Consider the following 17,541-nt stretch of genomic DNA (forward strand, 5'->3'; position numbering starts at 1 on the left):
TCTTCAGAAATTGAGATGGAAAAGATAGATTTAAATTAGTTATAGAAGCATACAAGTGGTACCTAATTAAAACAGGAACACAGGATTGTTAGCTCTTATTAATTAAGAGGGAAAATACGACACAAAAGAAAATAGAGATAGAATAGGTAGGGAGGAAACTTTAGAAATACTGTGTGAATCTTTTCTTTATATTTACCAAAGTTACTACAAAAAGTTCCCATTTAAAATATCTAGCCAAGCTACAAATAACACATTTTCTAGACATGGTTTATTTTAATAAAAAATACAGCTGAACATTTATCACAGATTACATGAAACTATACACAATGACATTCTCTCTGCATAGTAACCAACACTGATGTGTGTAACTTGAATTTTTAGATGGATTATTTATAATCCTTTAAAGTGCAATTTATTTAAGGGTTTAAGCAAATCATAGGATAAAGGATCTTTCTAATAAATGAGTAACGTTAAAAAGATGATATATTTAGATAAATCTTTGGAAAATCAGAACTGATTTTGCCAGATGTACTTGTGTTGTAATAATAATCCACCCCCACAAACGCCAAACTTGACTTAATTGCTGAGGATTAAGAAGATCCTCTAATTGGCAAGAGCTTTTTCGGATGTCAACATTTTTTTGTCCGTTCGATACATACTAAAAGGAACTAAGAGTCTAGAGTAGTTCCTTTAGCAGCCCTGAGTTCTATAACCACAATGGAGTTCCTGTTTGAACTTAATAGACTGTTACGAACTTTCCCCGTTCCACTTGAAGGGAAAATGAAGAACTCAGTTGCTTCTCTGACTCTCAGCGACATAACTATGCTTTGGGCTACAGTGTTAATGTCTAGGATGAAATTAAGGTAGCAAAAATGGGAGTTATCTAAGAAATAACCAGGAAATGCTTTAGAATAGAGAAATGAACTCTGAGAGGAACATTTCTAGGAGCTGTCTAATGGTATAGGAGGGATTGCGACACGAAGGCCATCCACCGCTGTGACTGTATATTGTCATTGTTTTTTGTCCACTTCCTTCTGTTGGTGGAAATAATTGATTCCAATATGCTGCTGCCACCAAAAGATGACCATTAGAGGAAGAGCAAGACTCCTTCACAAGAGTAACAAAGGAGCAAACTATTTCTTAAGGCAGCAATGCCAGCCTGACTTTATTCTACTTGAAGACTATTTCCCTCTTGAAAAGCCTCTTACATGAGCATCTGCGAAGTCGTATGTGACTGTACTGGCTCAGCAATTATTCATCCAGATAGAGGGTACTTTAGGGGTTGCAGGTGGAAGGAAAACAAAACAAATTTTCCCTCCAAGTGTAAACACAAAGCTTTAGCCGATCTTAGGAGCACTATGATCACAGGTTTCGGCTTTCCTCAAAGTTCCTTTTTGGAAATTCTGGATGGAGCTGAGTAAGGCCCCTCGGCTCACACCATTCACAGCCTGGGGCGGAAGCTGTGTGGGCGCCTCTGTGCTCGCAGGAGGCAAGGGAGCTGCTGGTGGCGGAGGCGCAGGTGGAGGAGGTGGGGGTAACGCGGACATCCCTGTGGAGGAAAGGGCACAGTCAGTATCTCCACACACCCTGTATCCGTGCTACTGCTCAGTCCTGGGCAGAAAGGACTTCGGTGAGACTGCAAATGTTTTCCCTCACACGGGCCAACACACCCTGTACTGTGTGATTTTTTTTAAATACTTGAACAAGAAACGTAGAAGCATTAAAGGGGAATTAATTAAAAGTTGCCATTTCTCCCAAGTAATAGTCATGTGAGAAAAGACTGAACAATATCACAGATTACATGAAACTATACATAGCGACATTCTCAGCATAGATGAGGCTCTACTTCCATTTCCAAACTTTAATCATGGTCCCAAAAGAAAAGTTCCATTAGCTACTTTTTCCAGGTTCCAGGCAGCTCCACCTATTCCTGAGCTAGCAATTAAAGATAGACATCTGTATGCATAGAGCTGGGCTACTGGAATATCAATTACTAGTAAGGGATGAACGGTTCTTTAGCTGCTCCAACACACAATATTTGAAGGACGTGATTTAACATAAAATGACAAATCACTTAGGATTCTCGGCAAGTAACCATTGTCTGCTGGGTTATGGGCTCCCCGGGGGCATCCATCTTGAATAATCATTTCCTATTAGGTTGCATGAAAAAAACATAAAACGCTAATGTTAGCAATGCACAGCAAGGCGCAGAGGGCTTTCTCTCTCCAGCAATGGTATTCTCAGGGAGGAATCTTCCTCAAGCACCCATGTTTCCACTGTGGCCCAACCCAGGGACAGGATGGAAATGCCCTAACCCTACATCTTTGCTGAAGTGTCAGGGGAGACCGGAATGCCGAGCTGTACCCTGGTGGGCAAGGAGCAGGTAACTGGACAGGTATCTGAATCCTCCCTTAGCTTTCAGAAACACAAACATTGGGCGCTCGAATTTTACAGTTTTGAATCAATGAATGAATTGTCCTCTTGGGACAAAATAAACACTAGGTACAGAAAAATCCCTGCTGGGACTTCCCTGACTGTCCAGTGGTTAAGACTCCGTGCTTCCAGTGCAGGGGGGCGTGGGTTTGATCCCTGGTCTGGGGAACTAAGATCCTGCATGCCGCAACTAAGAACCCACGTGCCATGTGGCATGGCCACAAAAAAAAAAAAAAAAAAGCCCTGCTTTAAAGAAGAACTTGACTGTGTCACAGTTGTCCCATTTCCTGTGACCCTTGCAGCTCCCCGTGACTCCACATCTCTTTCTAGTCTTATCCTCTACCCCACCCCAGTGCTACCACAGAAGACATTCTGCTAGATGGCTCCCCTACCACCTCCCTCAAACTGCTACTGAGCTGTGGTGATACTAGGTAAACATACCAACTGCTACTTGAGTTTATATGGATGAGTGGTCAGGATCATCCATAAAATACTTCAGTAAGTGCAACCTTTTTCCCAACTGTGATAGGCAATGGTTAAAGCATTGTATTTCATAGAAGACCACTTACCTTCCTTTACATCTTTACCCAAACCTAAGGCAGCTGAAATTAAAGAATCACACAGATGCACACACTCATGCTCTGCAATCTTGGAATTCTCAAAAAATAATATAGCAATACAAATAAACATTAAATACAGACAAATGAACAAAATGTAATTTTCACTGGTTCTGTACAATAACAACGAATGAATGAAGTTCTATTATGTTCTATGCCAAGGTGGATTATGGGGAAATGTTCCTGGCTTTACGTTACAGGGTTACAGAGATAAAAAGGACTTCAAACCTGAAATGACTGTTGAGATGAAAAGAGCAGGGAGAGTAAATGTGTGACATAAGCATTCCTCTGAAGGGGGTTCTTGGAAAGTGACCCGTAAAATACCAGGAGGAGAGGAGACGGCCTCTGAAGCCTCTTGGAACTCAACTGCAGAGCCCGGAGGACTGAGTGGGCGCCAGTGCCCTCCCAGCTGCCCCCTCCCCTTCCCAGCACTCTCACCCAACGGCCAGAAAAGGGCAGCAGAATCTGGGCTTGACATGTACGGCCCAACACGTACCCAAATGAGTGCCAGCATGTCTGCCTCCCAGCTTTGTGCTTTGACCCTGGCAGAAGAGTCAGTGAGGGTTATAGACGAGAAGACAGGCCTGCAGTAGCACTTTGTTCCACTAAACGCATGGAATTGGCCATCCAGAGACTGCAAGTCTTCTAGCCCAGGATTCTCGGAGGCTAGAGATGGGCCTCAGGAACTGGACTTGGGTACAGGCTGCTCTCTTGGCACAGAACGAAACTGCTTGGCCCTCGTGAGGAACCATCCCTTGACTTTGGCCTCATTACTAGGCACTCTAAATTAAAAGTGCAAATTCACTACCACAGAGTTTGGGAATTGGGGCGTGGTATTCCGTAAATGGATCTTCATCTTACAAGTAAAGGCTGAAACTGTCTGAATGAATCGCTTTGAATATGTAGGCAGCATAAATAAATACACTGTCCAAAGTGCCACAGGGTAGCCTGTGCCTATAATATGAGGCTGAGGGCTGTGAGAAAGGAGACTATGTCCATCCAAGAGGAAAGAGCAGGTCACCTGTGGTCCCCTCACAGAGGGCCCAACCAGTCGTAAAGGGCACGATGTCCCATGAGGTCCACCTTTCATCATTGGGCCTGCAACAACTAGGGCAGATCCTGATATGTATGATTAGGGCCAGGAGCAGCTCAGAATGCTCTGGAAGGGGAGAGGAGGTCCAGGTCTGAAGGTCAACACTGGAGGAGGCAAGAACATAGACCCAGGGACTCACAGTCTCTAATTACAGCCTCCATCGATTTTTTTTTTTTTTAAGTTTTTCCTTTTTGCCTCTTCTGTCGTCCACAAAATTCCTTTAAAGGTTCACTGGAGCTTAAGCTACAACACGTTGGTAATGATGTGGGAGGGGGGAATGTTAACAAGGGGCCAAATTCGGACTTGGCTCTTTGGCCCGGAGCAAACCTGGGAACAACTGCCTAATGCCCGGGCCCCCCACTCCCCAAATATGAGGGGGCGCCCCCCCAGAGGCCTCCTATCACCCTCATCCCCAGGCCGCAGACAAAACCAGATTCCATGTCAGGCTGATTGCCAAATGAATTCACCCAGCTTTGAAAAACATTGGCCTGCAACACCCCAGGATGACGGATGCTCTGAAACAGCTTACCCCCAGTGATCACCAGGTCAGCCCTGATCTCTCCAATCTTACCTTCTCTTAGACAAAAACCCCAAGAGCCAACTACTCCACCCTCCGCAGAACCTCAGATGGGAGCCTGGAAATCCAGCGGAGGCCCTGCAACAGGCCACAGGCTGTTGCAGCAAGAGCACAGGTTAGATCTGGGTAGGAATGTCTCGCCAGAAACACCGTCCCTAGCCCCGTCAAAAGGACGTTTGAGCGTCCCCTTGCCTTGGACCAACTCTGACAGTGGGCAGTCTACTCGTGTCTGCGGCCTGGGTTCCTTTGTGGTCTCCACACACATCAGGGGAGTCCACATGGCCGCAAGACCAACACCACACCTACCAGCTACCCTCGAGAGGGAGTGGAGGGCGGGGACCCCTGGAAGCAGGCAGGCCCCAGCTCTCTGGAACCGCCTTAGCCTCTTACCTCAGAAAGACGTGGAGGCTGTACTCATGTCCCAACTCAAGTATTGTTAAGGATGCTTAAAAAAGAACTGTTTTTCCCTATTGTCAGTTATACAAGCTGTAAGTTGCTTCCCTGTGACCAAGAATGCAACTGCCCAGCGCCTTTTCCCCTTTGTCAGAGGGAACAAGGAACCGACACATTTGCAGCAACAGGACTGTGAGGTGCTGGTTTCCAAAATTAAAAGATACCAAAATGCCATGCAGTTGATTTACAGGTTTTAGAGCTCTATTTTAGAACTAAAATCAGAGTGAAAATGAAGATTTTGAAGGTCATGATGAAAATGAAATGAATGTAAATGAAGTCACTTGGGTGTCTTTTAAAGATGCTGTATTTCATTTAAATATTCAGATAAGGAAATCGTCTCGAATCTGCTTTCCCATTTGTTCATCACTTCAGTGAGCTAGACACACTGGGTCCCATTTCACATACAGAAACAGAGCATCTTTAAAGTTAGAAAAATCAGTATAGCTTACTTTACCGAAAATTCACGTTCAAAATGGTGCATGCTCTACTGAAAACAGCAAAGAGAGAGAGGGGGGGGGGACACAAGTCATTATTCAGATTTTAGTGTCATTTAATCAAATAGTAAGAGACAGCAAAATATTAGTCTGAATCACATGCTGATTATTCTTACTGCCGAACTAGGATATACTTAAGTTAACCACAAGAAGCACTGGTTTGTAAACATGACTGTGACCCTTTTAGAACATGGCAAACACACTAACAGAGTAACTAATGAGTCACTTTCCTCTTCATTCTTTTTTTTTTCTTTCTTTCTTCTGAGATATTTTTAGTTATTTACAAGCACAGCACTCACTTAAGAAGACCCATCACGGTTTTACCGTGGGCAGATCCTGATATGTATGATTAGGGCCAGGAGCGGAACGGGTACTGGGAGCGTACCTAGTGTACTAAATAAGGACAGTTTATCAAGAGGGGAGAAAAATTAGAACTCATCACTTCCCCAAGCAAGTCTATGGTCTAAAATAGAGAACTGTCTTTTTAAATTTGGGAAGAGCAAGAGCACAGGGACGTCTAAGGTGGGGCCCCTGGGCAGGAGCATGGGGCCTCTCCCCTGAAGGCAGCGGGCTCCAGAGGCTGAATAGGGCAGCGAGCAGCATTAGCTGACCTAAGGCTAGAAAACCATTCAAAAAAAAAAAGGTGGGAATTCCCTGGCGGTCCAGTGGTTAGGACTCAGCACTTTCACTGCCGGGCCAGTTTGGGGAACTAGGATCTCACAAGGCCCAAGGCGCAGCGCAAAAAAAAAAGGCAAACATTTCTTCCTATCTTCTTTTTAACTGACTGGATTCCAGGTTAATTGTGAAAGATAACCCTTTCCCTGACGGTGAATCCCAGCGTTCCAAACCAACGTGCCCCACTGCCCAGAGGAGAATCCCTTCAGCGAGGCCCACGTGGGGCAGGGCAGGCTGACCACTGCCGATCTCGGGGGGCTCTGGGAGGATGCTGGGGACACTGCCTGCCCCACCCCCAGCAGCTGAGTACCCTGGAGAGGAGCTCACACACTTGGTCTTGGATGCGGGGAGGAAGGCTGTGAGCCGGCAGGATAGCAGAACCAACACTGTTCGGAGAAGCACTACAGGGCAGACCTGTGTATCCTAGAAACTGCTTTGTGTTTGTGTAGTTTTGAGAAAACGAGGCAGTTCTTAGGGCCAGAGCCATCGATTTTGAGCCTAGAATGGGTTTCAGATTTTGACCTGGCTAGATAAATTCCGGAAGCTCCAACATTCTAAATGAATTCATCTCTTCTTGTGCCTTACTTATTCCTTTTCTTTGTAATTTTTTTTTCACTGAAGTATAGTTAACATACAATATTATATAATATTATATAAGTTACAGGTGTACAATATAGTGATTCACAATTTTTAAAGGTTATAATCCATTTATAGTTATTATAAAATATTGGCTATATTCCCTGTGTTGTACAATATGTCCTGGTAGCTTATTTTATGCATCATAGTTTGCGCCTTATTTATTCTTAACCCTCCTTCCTGTTATTCAAGTTCTCAGTCACTCTGTGCCCACAAGGCCCTGTTTTCCCTCCTCCAGTCTCCAGATATGAAACTTCCCTCTCCCTCCAGTCATGCTCACAGACTGGTTTTCTACAGACTGCCAGCTCTCTCTTCAAAAGTATTGCTGAAAATGATAAACTTCAAGCAAGAAGGGCTAGAATTCTCTTGCAAGGCATTCATAGCTTACACTTGACAGTACTTTACTGCTTATAAAGCCCTGTTGTGTACATTATCTACCTCATAAACACCAGATATTCTCTTAAAAGACAGCTTCAAAGGATGAAAATTACTTGTCCAAGGCCATCTGGAAAGTGGTGGAGCTACGACCCAAGCCCGGGGTTTCTAACTGTTCTTTTGGAGCTCTTTTCACGCCAGCCAAGCAGAGCGTTTAGCAGCACAGGCCCTGTAGTGCACCTGAGAAAGCAGGTGCTCAGGAGAAATCAAGTAGATGAGCAAAGACAGAACCAAGTTTAAATCTTGGCTCTAGTATCCCCCACTTGTGTGACCTTGGTCAAAGTCCTTTAATGCCACTAGTGCCTCAATTTATTTGTCTGTAAAATGGAGCTATAAGTATAATCCCTGCTCATTGGATAGGGAGGTATTCATGAGGATTAAATAAAACAGTAACTATAAATCACTTAGAACAGTGCCTAGCACAGAATAAGCACTCAAAAGATGTTAAACACAATTATTAACAACAACAGTAATAATTTGGGTCTTCTGCTTACTAAGATTTTCCCAAATACTCTTCTGCAAATCTTTTGTTTAAACACACACACACACACACACACACACACACACACACACACACACACACAATGGCAAGGCAACAGGTTTGTCTCCTCCCAAAGGGAGGGTGGGAGCAAATATCTGTGTGTCAATTAGGACCATCTAAACCACTCAGCTCCATGAATACAGAGTGTAAACACTAGCTGGTGACACTGACCGTGACATAAGTCAAGATAAAGTATTTTAAAGTTCTTGAAAGAATGATCTTCTAGAGGCAGGAAACAGAAACCTTAGCAAAAAAAGAAAGTGCTAGGAATGTTCTCACTGAAAAAAAAAAAAAGAGTTTTAGAGAATCCCACCCTACCTGATGGAATTGCCAGCAGACTTAAGGAAATATTTCTCCCATCAATTTGGTAAGGATTGCAAGAAGAGGCCCACAGCAGGGAAGTACAGTAAGAAACAGGAGAGGCCCCAGTCCTTACACAAATGCTGGAAAGGGCTCATGAGAGTAACACCCCTTCGCTTAGAAACATCTGTCACTTCTGCCCCGTCCTGAAAGCAACTGAGCTGAAAACCACCCTCAGCTACCACGAATGTGCTTAAAATTGATGCTTTCAGGAAGAAAGGCAATGCTGTCAAACTGAACTTGCCTCAGTTGATCTACTGCTGAACAAACTGCCGAAGGGCGGGGTCCACAGTGGGTTTACAGGATGCTTGATTAGAACTGTGAGATAGTCTCCTCTGACTCCCACGCTTTTTGCCTCCTACAGAGGACATAACCCAAACCCAGACACGGAAAGTGACTCACTCAAGGTCTCTCAGTAACTAACAGTGTCCTGAGGGCTTACTGTGTATCAGGCGCTGTTCTAACTCCATGGGCATGGAACCCTCTGGACCCTCGTAATAAACCCACTAGGCAGGCACTGTTATTATCCTCCTTTACAAATGGGAAACTGATGCTGAAAGCTCAGCCTCTCTCTACACCACTGCCAAATCAAATCTCGGGGACAGAGTTTTGGGTGAAGTAGAAAAGGATAGCTTTATTACTTTGCCAGGCAAACAGGGACACAGCAGGCTCCTGCCTGGAGAAACTATGTGTTCCCACCCCAGAGGACCTGATGAAGGGTTTGATAACAATAGGTCCAAGGGTGGAGTCTCTGACAAGATCAGGGCGTGTGCCGGACGTGCACTTCCTTAATCTCAACTCAGGTGGTTTCCTGGCTGCTCCTCCCGTGATTAGCAACTCTTCCAATCTGCCCTTTGGAACTCAGGGAAGGTCATGGAACCTGGAGTCTTGCCTACAAGAAAGAGAGGACAAGAGAGCCTCCGTGCCCGGGAGTCCCACAGGGGCTCACTCGGTTTCAAAACCTGAAGCCCAGGGAGGTCAAGTATCTCCTCCAAGGTCCCAGAACTAGCGAGTGGTGATCCTCGAGTTTAGGTTCCACAGCCCAAGGTGTAGTTTCCAAGGGCTCCCAGATCGAGTTGTGTTTGAGATGCTACCTTTAGCAGGAATTCCTTTTCCAAACTAGCCCTTGAAAATGAAGAATTTTCCTTCATTTCTTGAGAAAATTGCATTTTATCATAAAGCTGGAAGACACTATGCTTGACTTAGTTCCCAGATAAACCATAGATGTGGCCTAGAAGTAAAGACATAAATTGGAGTAAATGTGATTCCAGCAATAAGACAGGCAGCGTGCAGAGAGGCGGCAACACAGATGAGCCCAATGAGAAGCCTGGCCTCCTGTCCTGGAAGGAAAAGGTCCAGTCTAAGCAGGGGCTTCTGAGCCAGAAGTTGCCACCCGTAGGCTGACAGCCTTGCCCTCACCCAGCAGAGACCCTGAAGGCAGACCAAGTCCAAGCAAATCCACCCATAAGGATTTACTGAGCATCTCCCATGGGTACGGTAGCATGAGACTATCACCTGTTTGTAGCTCCCTGATGCCTTGTACAGAACAGAAGCTCGAGATGTCACTTTGTTGGTGGACTAGTTTTTTCAGGTGGAGATTCTCTATTTAAGAAGGGGAACTACTGGGAGAAAAAAATTACCATGGGTGGACCCCAAGGAAAGCACTTGCTTGAATTGTATCTATCATTTTGGAGCTCCTGAGAGGTGCTGGCAATGTGAGGCCACCTCGGCTGGGGCCTTGTCTGCCTGCTCATCTCTGTGACCCAGCGCTTAGCACAGTGCTGGGCACACAGCAGCTCTCAATAAATGCATCTCCAGTAGATGAATAAATAAACTCACCATGGGTGGCTCGCTTAGGGCCTGAAATGCTAGGTTGATAGGCAAATACTAGCCATTATTTTTATGAGACGCGTTACAATAAATAACCAGCAGAGGTCAGAGTACAGTCTCTGGGGCTGAATCAATAATTTCATCAATAAAACATTAAAGGACATAAAGGAAAAGAGGGAGCCAATACTTGCTGGGAACCTCCCATTTCTGCCAGGCATCGTGCTTGTGGCCTCATATATGTTTCCCTCTGAATCTTTACAACTCCCCTTCAGGATAGGGAACTACCCACCCAATTGCTCCCTCTCGCCTCAGATGAAGTTTTTTCCAACCTTGAGTCTAATTACAAAAGATTCCTCTTTTTCTTCTTGTTCTAAAAGTTACCTCATCTCATGAAAACCTGCTACTGTATGAGAATCCTCCCACTGGGAACTCAGGTCAAATAGAGGATTCATCAAAAATAATCCATATAGACTGAATTCTCCAAGGCGTTTAAAAATGAGCACTGGCAGGTAACTTCCCACGTCCAATGCACACAGCAAAGTGCTCTGAGCTACCGGATAGACACCTCATTTGTTAAAGGAGGCTTCATGGATTCTCACTCTTAATTCTCTCCAGTGTCCTTAATATGTCTAAGTGGTGTGAAATTAATATCCTATCTTCTAGAAAACGCCTCAGCATGATCTGGGCAGTGGCTCCCCCGAAATTTCTGATCGGCCTATACAGGTCACCTCTACAAAAGACAGAGAAGTCTATTTTCTATATTGATCAATATTTGGAAGCTTTCTTGTAAAATCTGCTGACAAAGTCAGACAGGAAATAGAATATTATCCCCCATCAGCCAGGTACTTTGCTATTAAAATAGGCCCTGGGCCCAGAACACTCGACAGCAAACTACCAGTAGTAACCAGGCTCGGCCAGCAAGGAGAGACACCCACCAGACAGACGCGAGGCCTTCAAACCGGTCTCCTTACATTTGACTGTTGTTTGGGGGGGGGTTTTTTGGAAGGTCAGTTAGAAGCATTTGAGAGCTGTCGGGTAATGCTCTTGGTAGCTCCTGGGCACCACTTTAAGCCTTAATGAATATGGTGTCATCAACTCATAAATCAACCCCAGCCCGTGACTCTCCCTCCAGACAGCTGCAGCAGCTCTTCCAAGCACAGCCAGCCGACAAGCTCTGAGTGGCAGAACCGACTTCTCTGACATCCAGAACATCTGGTTCAGTTAAGAAGTGAAAGGAGATACTGGTGCCCCAGTGCGTTTTTATGAGGCTTGCAAAATGGTTAGGAGAGAGCTATTAGTTCAAAAAAGAAAGAAGAAAGATAGCATTATGAGGCCACTCCACAGAATTAGAGATACTTTTTATAAGTATTCCCTGAAATAAACTCTTTTTACATTTTTCAAACAAAACTCCCAGTATCTATCTGATTTAAGTCACAAACGCAAAACAAAGGTTAGCTAGCCACAGAAGAATATTCAGGTGATGAAATGCAGAGCAGAATAAAGCACAAATAGTTATCAGGAAATCAGAAGCTCGGTGGGTAGTTCACTCCCACACCCAGGCATTTCACCAGCTGTGCTCTGTGACAAAGCCGACACTGTGGCTGGTCTCCCTGAGGAGAGAGCCCTGGCAGGACCGGGCCCCTGGGCAGCAGCGCGATTGTTTTGTTCAGCTGAGCGCGTACCCAGACAGGCTGTGATCTGAGGAGCCTGCGTGAGGCTTTTCAGTAGAGAGAGCGAGCTGGAGGTGGGGGCAGTGAGCAGCCCTGAAGTGACCATCCCGCTCCCCGTGAAATCCGACTCTAGAGACCTGGACCCTGGTCTCTCCCAAGTGACACTGCTAATCTGCACTCCCACTGGTTTCTCTGGAGGAGGCTGGTCCCCTCCGACCCCTGAAATGTTTGGGCCAAGGTGAGAAGAGAAAGCCCCACCCTTCTCCCGGGCTGGTGCAGAAGGGGAGGAAGGCAGCTTTCTCTTCCTCCTCACTAACCTGCTGTGGAGGGTGGAGTCGGCGATGACGGGGATGTGAGAGGCGAGCTGGCCCCAGATCCTGCTAAGAGAAAACACAGAGAGACCCTCATGGGGACCAAAGGAAGACATGTGGGGCTTGGCCGGAGCTGGCACCCACCACTGTCTGAGAATCTGCACTGGGCTGAGTGTGTGAGCCTTGTGGGAAAAAGCGAGGCTGGGCAGAGAATTCAGGGACGGGACCCCTGACCACAGGCGTCCAACCCGCTTCCTTCCCCAGGCCTCGTTGCCTCCCACTGCTCCCCACAGCCTGCCTGGTTTGCAACCAACTTTGTGCAATCCAATGGCTTACGCAACTGGCTGCAGTTTCTCTTCCTGACCCAAGCCCTGTCCTCGGGTAATGAAAGACAAATGACAGTGCCACAGCAGTAGCGGTGACAGAGAAGGGCAGGACCATCTGGGGGAGGCCTCTCCAAAAGAAGCGAGAGTTCCCCACCACATCCACCCAGGAACACTCTCTGGAAAAGTTCCATTTTACCAGCAGGCACATTCAATTGATTAGGATCAGTCTACTCAGTGTGTGGACTTCCCAGGCCTTTTCTTACCTGAAATTCAGTAAATACCATGATTTACATCAAAATAGTGTGCATATTCTCATACGTTGCATGCTTTTTCTGGACCTAGTAACCTTTTTATATTTCAAATATTGCCAAATTCCCAGTATCTCCTCCATTGCTCAGAAATCCCCAGAATACGTCCTCCTGGCTTGACATGAAAGTAGCCCAATGAGCAGATGGAAGCTCCCACATGAGCCCCCTCCCTCACATGGCAGTCCTATCAAGGGGTTACCAAAGCTCCCGGAGGGCTGAGGCCATGCCCCTGAGAAGCCACTAGCTGCCCTGGGGCTGCCTCCCACCACCTCCCTCACACCCACAGGACGTGGGGGGCACAGCACGGACACTGAGCACGAGGAGAAATGTCCTAATGAAGCCACACCTCCCTCCAGCTGAATACCCTTCCACCATCTGCAATATCCTCTCGTCTCCCTATAAAAGGGAGAGGCGTTTCACTGAAAAAGATGGTGAAATTCAACCCATCCTGATATCATACTGCTTGTAGTGCTAACACAGATTTTAAGGGGGAGAAGGTTTGAATTTGTGATTCCAGTGGGGTCTGGAGATGATCTATACATTTCCACCAACTGCAACTTTGCTTTCCTAAACTCCCTGAGGTGGTGTCTGGGAGTCCTTGGCGTCCCATCCAGCTGCATCTGGCAAAGAGCCTTGCAGGCAGGCAGGGCCTCAGGAAGGTGGAGTACACCAAGCCAGGCTTTCTCTGCTTTATAAAGAAGTAGATGGGGCTTCCCTGGTGGCGCAGTGGTTGAGAGTCCGCCTGCCGATGCAGGGGACACGGGTTCGTGCCCCGGTCCGGGAAGATCCCACATGCCGCGTAGCGGCTGGGCCCGTGAGCCATGGCCGCTGAGCCTGCGCGTCCGGAGCCTGTGCTCCGCCACGGGAGAGGCCACAACAGTGAGAGGCCCGCGTACCGCAAAAAATAAAGAAATAAAAAAATAAAAGAAGTAGATGCTGGACAGAGTGCCTGCAGGGTGACCGGCTAGTTGGAGACATGAGTCTCAGCCTAGTGATGACAACGACTGGCCTATGTCCATCCCATCAACCATGGAGAAAACAGACCTCCAACTCTGAAATTACCCGCCGGCCACAACAGCCTCCAGCCCCTTCTCCTCTCCTAGTCTCCATCCCCAAGGAGCCTGCCTTGGTCCTCACAGGGACCTCCAGGGCCTGGAGCCTCCCCTCCTTCTCTTCCCTCCAGAGCCCGTCTCTGGCTTGGCTCTCGAAGCAGTGGTGCGGGCACGATTCCCACCCTCCCTCTAGAGTCTATGATCTTCTTCCATCCCAACTCTTCCAATTTCAGCTCTACCCACACTGCCTGCATTCTCTGGCTATGGCTAGACCAGCCTTCAGGTCTTGCGAACCCCTCACTTCTTCTTCTCTTGCCCCTGGCAGATGCCTTCCTCACTGACTTCCCTGAGAAGACCTGAGAAGGCATGAGCTGTGAACACCCTCAATTTCCTCCCTTCCTTCCACTTTTAAACACCTCTAACTCTTCACCTACCCCTCCTGGCTCCTGACACCACCAAGGGATGGATGGGTTTCCTCCAAGGCTGAGACTGACAGCTGGGCACTTGATGCTAACCCTTTGACCCCCAGCCCCCTCACTCCCCCCAACAATCACTCTCTCTTTTGCATCTTCAACTTCTCCGTCTCTACTTGGTCCTTATCCTGCCTGGAAGTATATGCAGCTATCCCTCAACCTAAAAAAACCCTCCCCTTCCTTTGGCCCTCCAGGGCTAAACCAAAGCTGCCCGTTAGGATAAAACCTTCCCTTCTCTATGTGGAACTCTACTTCACAGACCATAAGGCAGAAGAACTAGAAGGTCCCAAGGGATCACTTGATCTGATTTCCAAAGATGGGGACATTAAGGCCCAAAGCCAGCAGGGCTGGGCAAGGGGCATCCAGGAGTGACAGCAAGGATGGCTAACTCAGGACACTGCACTCTGTGCCATCTTGGCCCTCCTGGAATGTGGCTTTTTGCGATCCCCACACACTATAGAGGCCTCTCCTTGATGCAGGAGGGCATATCCTTCTGCCACGTGGGCACCAAGCAGAGGGCGGGATTTACGGCCATTTCAGTTCCTATAGGCTCTGCTGATAAACAGGAGGCCTTGCATTGTAAGTTGGGTGGGTTTTTCTTCCAGGGCTGATGCTGCCATCAGTGAGGAGGCTGGTTACCCAGTAAGCTCTGAGGTGCCTTCTAGCACTTGAGTCCTGTGAGCCTCCGAATGCTGTGGCAATCCTTCCCTGGGGACAGAGTTCTTTTGTCCTCTGCACTGGTCACACACTGCCCAGGAGAACCCAAGAACCCTTGACTCCTGGTCCTAACCTTTGGGACCTGGGCCCCACTACAACCTATAACCAGTTACCTGAATTATTGGCCTGGCCCCACTACAACCTATAACCCAACCAGTTACCTGAATTATTGGAGTTGCTGTATTTTGCTGAATGCTCTTCACTATTTTCAACAGCAGATCGTTTTGACTTCTTTAAAAATAAAAAATAGAGGGGGAAAAGCGAAGAATAAACATACCAGAATAAAAACATTTTCCAGGCATAGTTAGACTAGCTACACACAAAGTCATATTTGGTCTCATAACTGAACACAGTGAAGAAGCCACAAGCCAAAACTAAAGGGAGAAATAAAACCAAGAATGCTGAGTTCACTCTCTCAGGCCAGTCATTTCCCGCAATTACATTAAGGCCATAAGCAGCCCAGCAAGCCAGGAAACTCTATGGTCCATTTCTCTGCTGATATTATATGGCTTTTCTTTCAGAAGCTGCAAACCAGTCATCTGGAAATGGTTTTAGCTTTCATGGAGATAAAGCACAGAATCTGTCATTAACTAAATGGGCACCATTAACCTAGAACTTTTTTCACATCTAGTCAGGAATTCGCAAGAAAGAATTCAGAGAGACACGGGACTTACCTTTCGAGCTAAGATCTTCCTCTTTTTTCTTTCTTCTTCGGATCCATGGTGAGACTGAGCTCTTGTCAGTCTTCGATGCTGGTGGATCTTTAAGAGACCACAATTCACCACAACTGTAAGCATATCCTACACTAATGAAAATCTCTAACATGTTTTGCCAAATCAAATCATTTGGATGAAAAATCTTCCCTTGCTCAGCCTGTCTGCCTCCAAGCTTGGGTCTGGATGTCTGGGAGAAGAGTGTGCCAGCAGATGAAGACCTTTCTCTCTCCCCGAGTTCCTTCCTGCCTTTCTCTCTCTTACGGAAAATGAGTGTGGTCCCCAGCACCTTTAGAGCACGGAGCATGTGTGCCCCACCACCACCCAGTCTGCCCTGATCATAAAGGAGGACTGCTCTTTGTGGACATGTTTGTTTCCCCCACAGGCTGAGGTCCTTCAGGGTAGGACTGTGAAGTACTCAGCTGTCTTGTAGCACTGAACATGGAGCCTGGTCCAGAGCAAGTATGCAAGAACACTCAGTTACAAGTAAATCACTGTGATCACCACAGCAGAGGATGGGGACACTAAAAGATCAAAAGGCAATGAGGAACTATTAGCAATTTACCTGTTTCTGTTCTTCAATTAGCCTCTTTTCTATACATTCTTTGGCAATTCTCAATGCCTCTTTTAACTTTGTGGGGATCTGAAAGAAGAGAAAGTACATAATCTACTGAGTAAAATAGCTGGAGAGTCTCTCAAGTCCCAGTTTGAATAAAAAACAGTTGCTAGTCAAGGAGGAGGACACCTGGAATGAAATCAGTTACAAGCTGTCCACTTGACTCCTATCCTGGCCACTTCTGGTATCCCCGAACACACTCACCTCATTAGCATGTTTTAGCAATAAATATATAAAACTAACACATAAATAAGCATGATGTATGTTTCAAGTATTTCAAGTTATTCTCAAGGAACCCCAAATTACCAAAACAATCCTGAAAAAGAAGATGGAAACTGGAGGCCTCACGCTCCCGGATTTCAAAATGTGTTACAAAGCTACAGAAAACAGCGTGATACTGGCAATAAAGACAGACACACAGACCAATGGAACAAACAGAGAGCCCAGAAATTAACCCTCATGCCAAAAGCACACAGTGGGAAAAGGACAGTTTCTTCAATAAATGGTGCTGGTAGAACTGGATATCTACATGCAAAAGAATGAAGCTGGACCCCAACCTTACACTGTATGCAAAAATTAACTCAAAATTGGATTAAAGACCTAAACCTAAGACCTAAAAACATAAAACTCTTAGAAGAAAACATAGGGAGAAAGCTTTGTGATAATGGATTTGGCAATAATTTCTTGGACAGGACACCAAAAGCACAGGCAACAAAAGCCAAAATAGACAAATGCGACTGCATCAAGCTAAATCAAGCTTAAAACTTCTGAACATCAAAGGAAACAATCAACAGAGTGAAAAGGCAACCTACGGAATAGGAGAAAATAAATGGAAATCATACATCTGTTAAGGGGTTAATATCCAGAATATATAAAGAACTCCTACAACTCAAAAACAAAAACATAAGTAATCAATTAAAAAATGGACTTGTCACCAAAAATGGATTATGCCACAATAAACCAGAAAAAAAATAAATAAATAAAGAGCAGAAAATCAAAGGAAAAAATGGCAAAGGACCTAAACAGACACTTCTCCAATGAAGATACACAAATGGCCAACAAGCATATGGAAAGATGATCAATTAACTCCAATCATGAGAGAAATGCAAACCAAAACCACAATGAGATATAACCTCACATATTAGGATGGTAACTATCAAAAAAACAGAAAATAACAAATGTTGGTGAGGATGGAAAAAAATTGTACACTA

At 45.9% G+C, this 17,541-nt stretch overlaps 1 protein-coding gene across 12 annotated transcripts in view; it reads right to left on the minus strand.

Moving 5' to 3' along the window:
• Positions 1-250: 250 nt before the first annotated feature.
• Positions 251-17,541, minus strand: part of PXK (PX domain containing serine/threonine kinase like) — a 75,604-nt gene continuing 58,313 nt past the window's right edge. For 3 of the 12 annotated variants that reach the window (XM_060161454.1, XM_060161451.1, XM_060161460.1), the window contains 5 exons: positions 16,280-16,357; positions 15,676-15,762; positions 15,163-15,232; positions 12,132-12,194; positions 251-1,549 (listed from right to left, as the gene is read on the minus strand). In XM_060161454.1, coding sequence (XP_060017437.1) covers positions 1,338-1,549; positions 12,132-12,194; positions 15,163-15,232; positions 15,676-15,762; positions 16,280-16,357 — 510 coding nt within the window. In that variant the 3' untranslated portion in view covers positions 251-1,337. Of the gene's footprint in view, positions 2,151-2,998; positions 3,036-5,622; positions 5,661-12,131; positions 12,195-15,162; positions 15,233-15,675; positions 15,763-16,279; positions 16,358-17,541 lie in introns of those variants that run through there. The other 9 variants (XM_060161463.1, XM_060161462.1, XM_060161456.1 and 6 more) reach the window with 9 other exon arrangements.

Source organism: Lagenorhynchus albirostris, chromosome 10 (genome assembly GCF_949774975.1).
Source record: "Lagenorhynchus albirostris chromosome 10, mLagAlb1.1, whole genome shotgun sequence".
NCBI classification, from domain to species: domain Eukaryota; kingdom Metazoa; phylum Chordata; class Mammalia; order Artiodactyla; family Delphinidae; genus Lagenorhynchus; species Lagenorhynchus albirostris.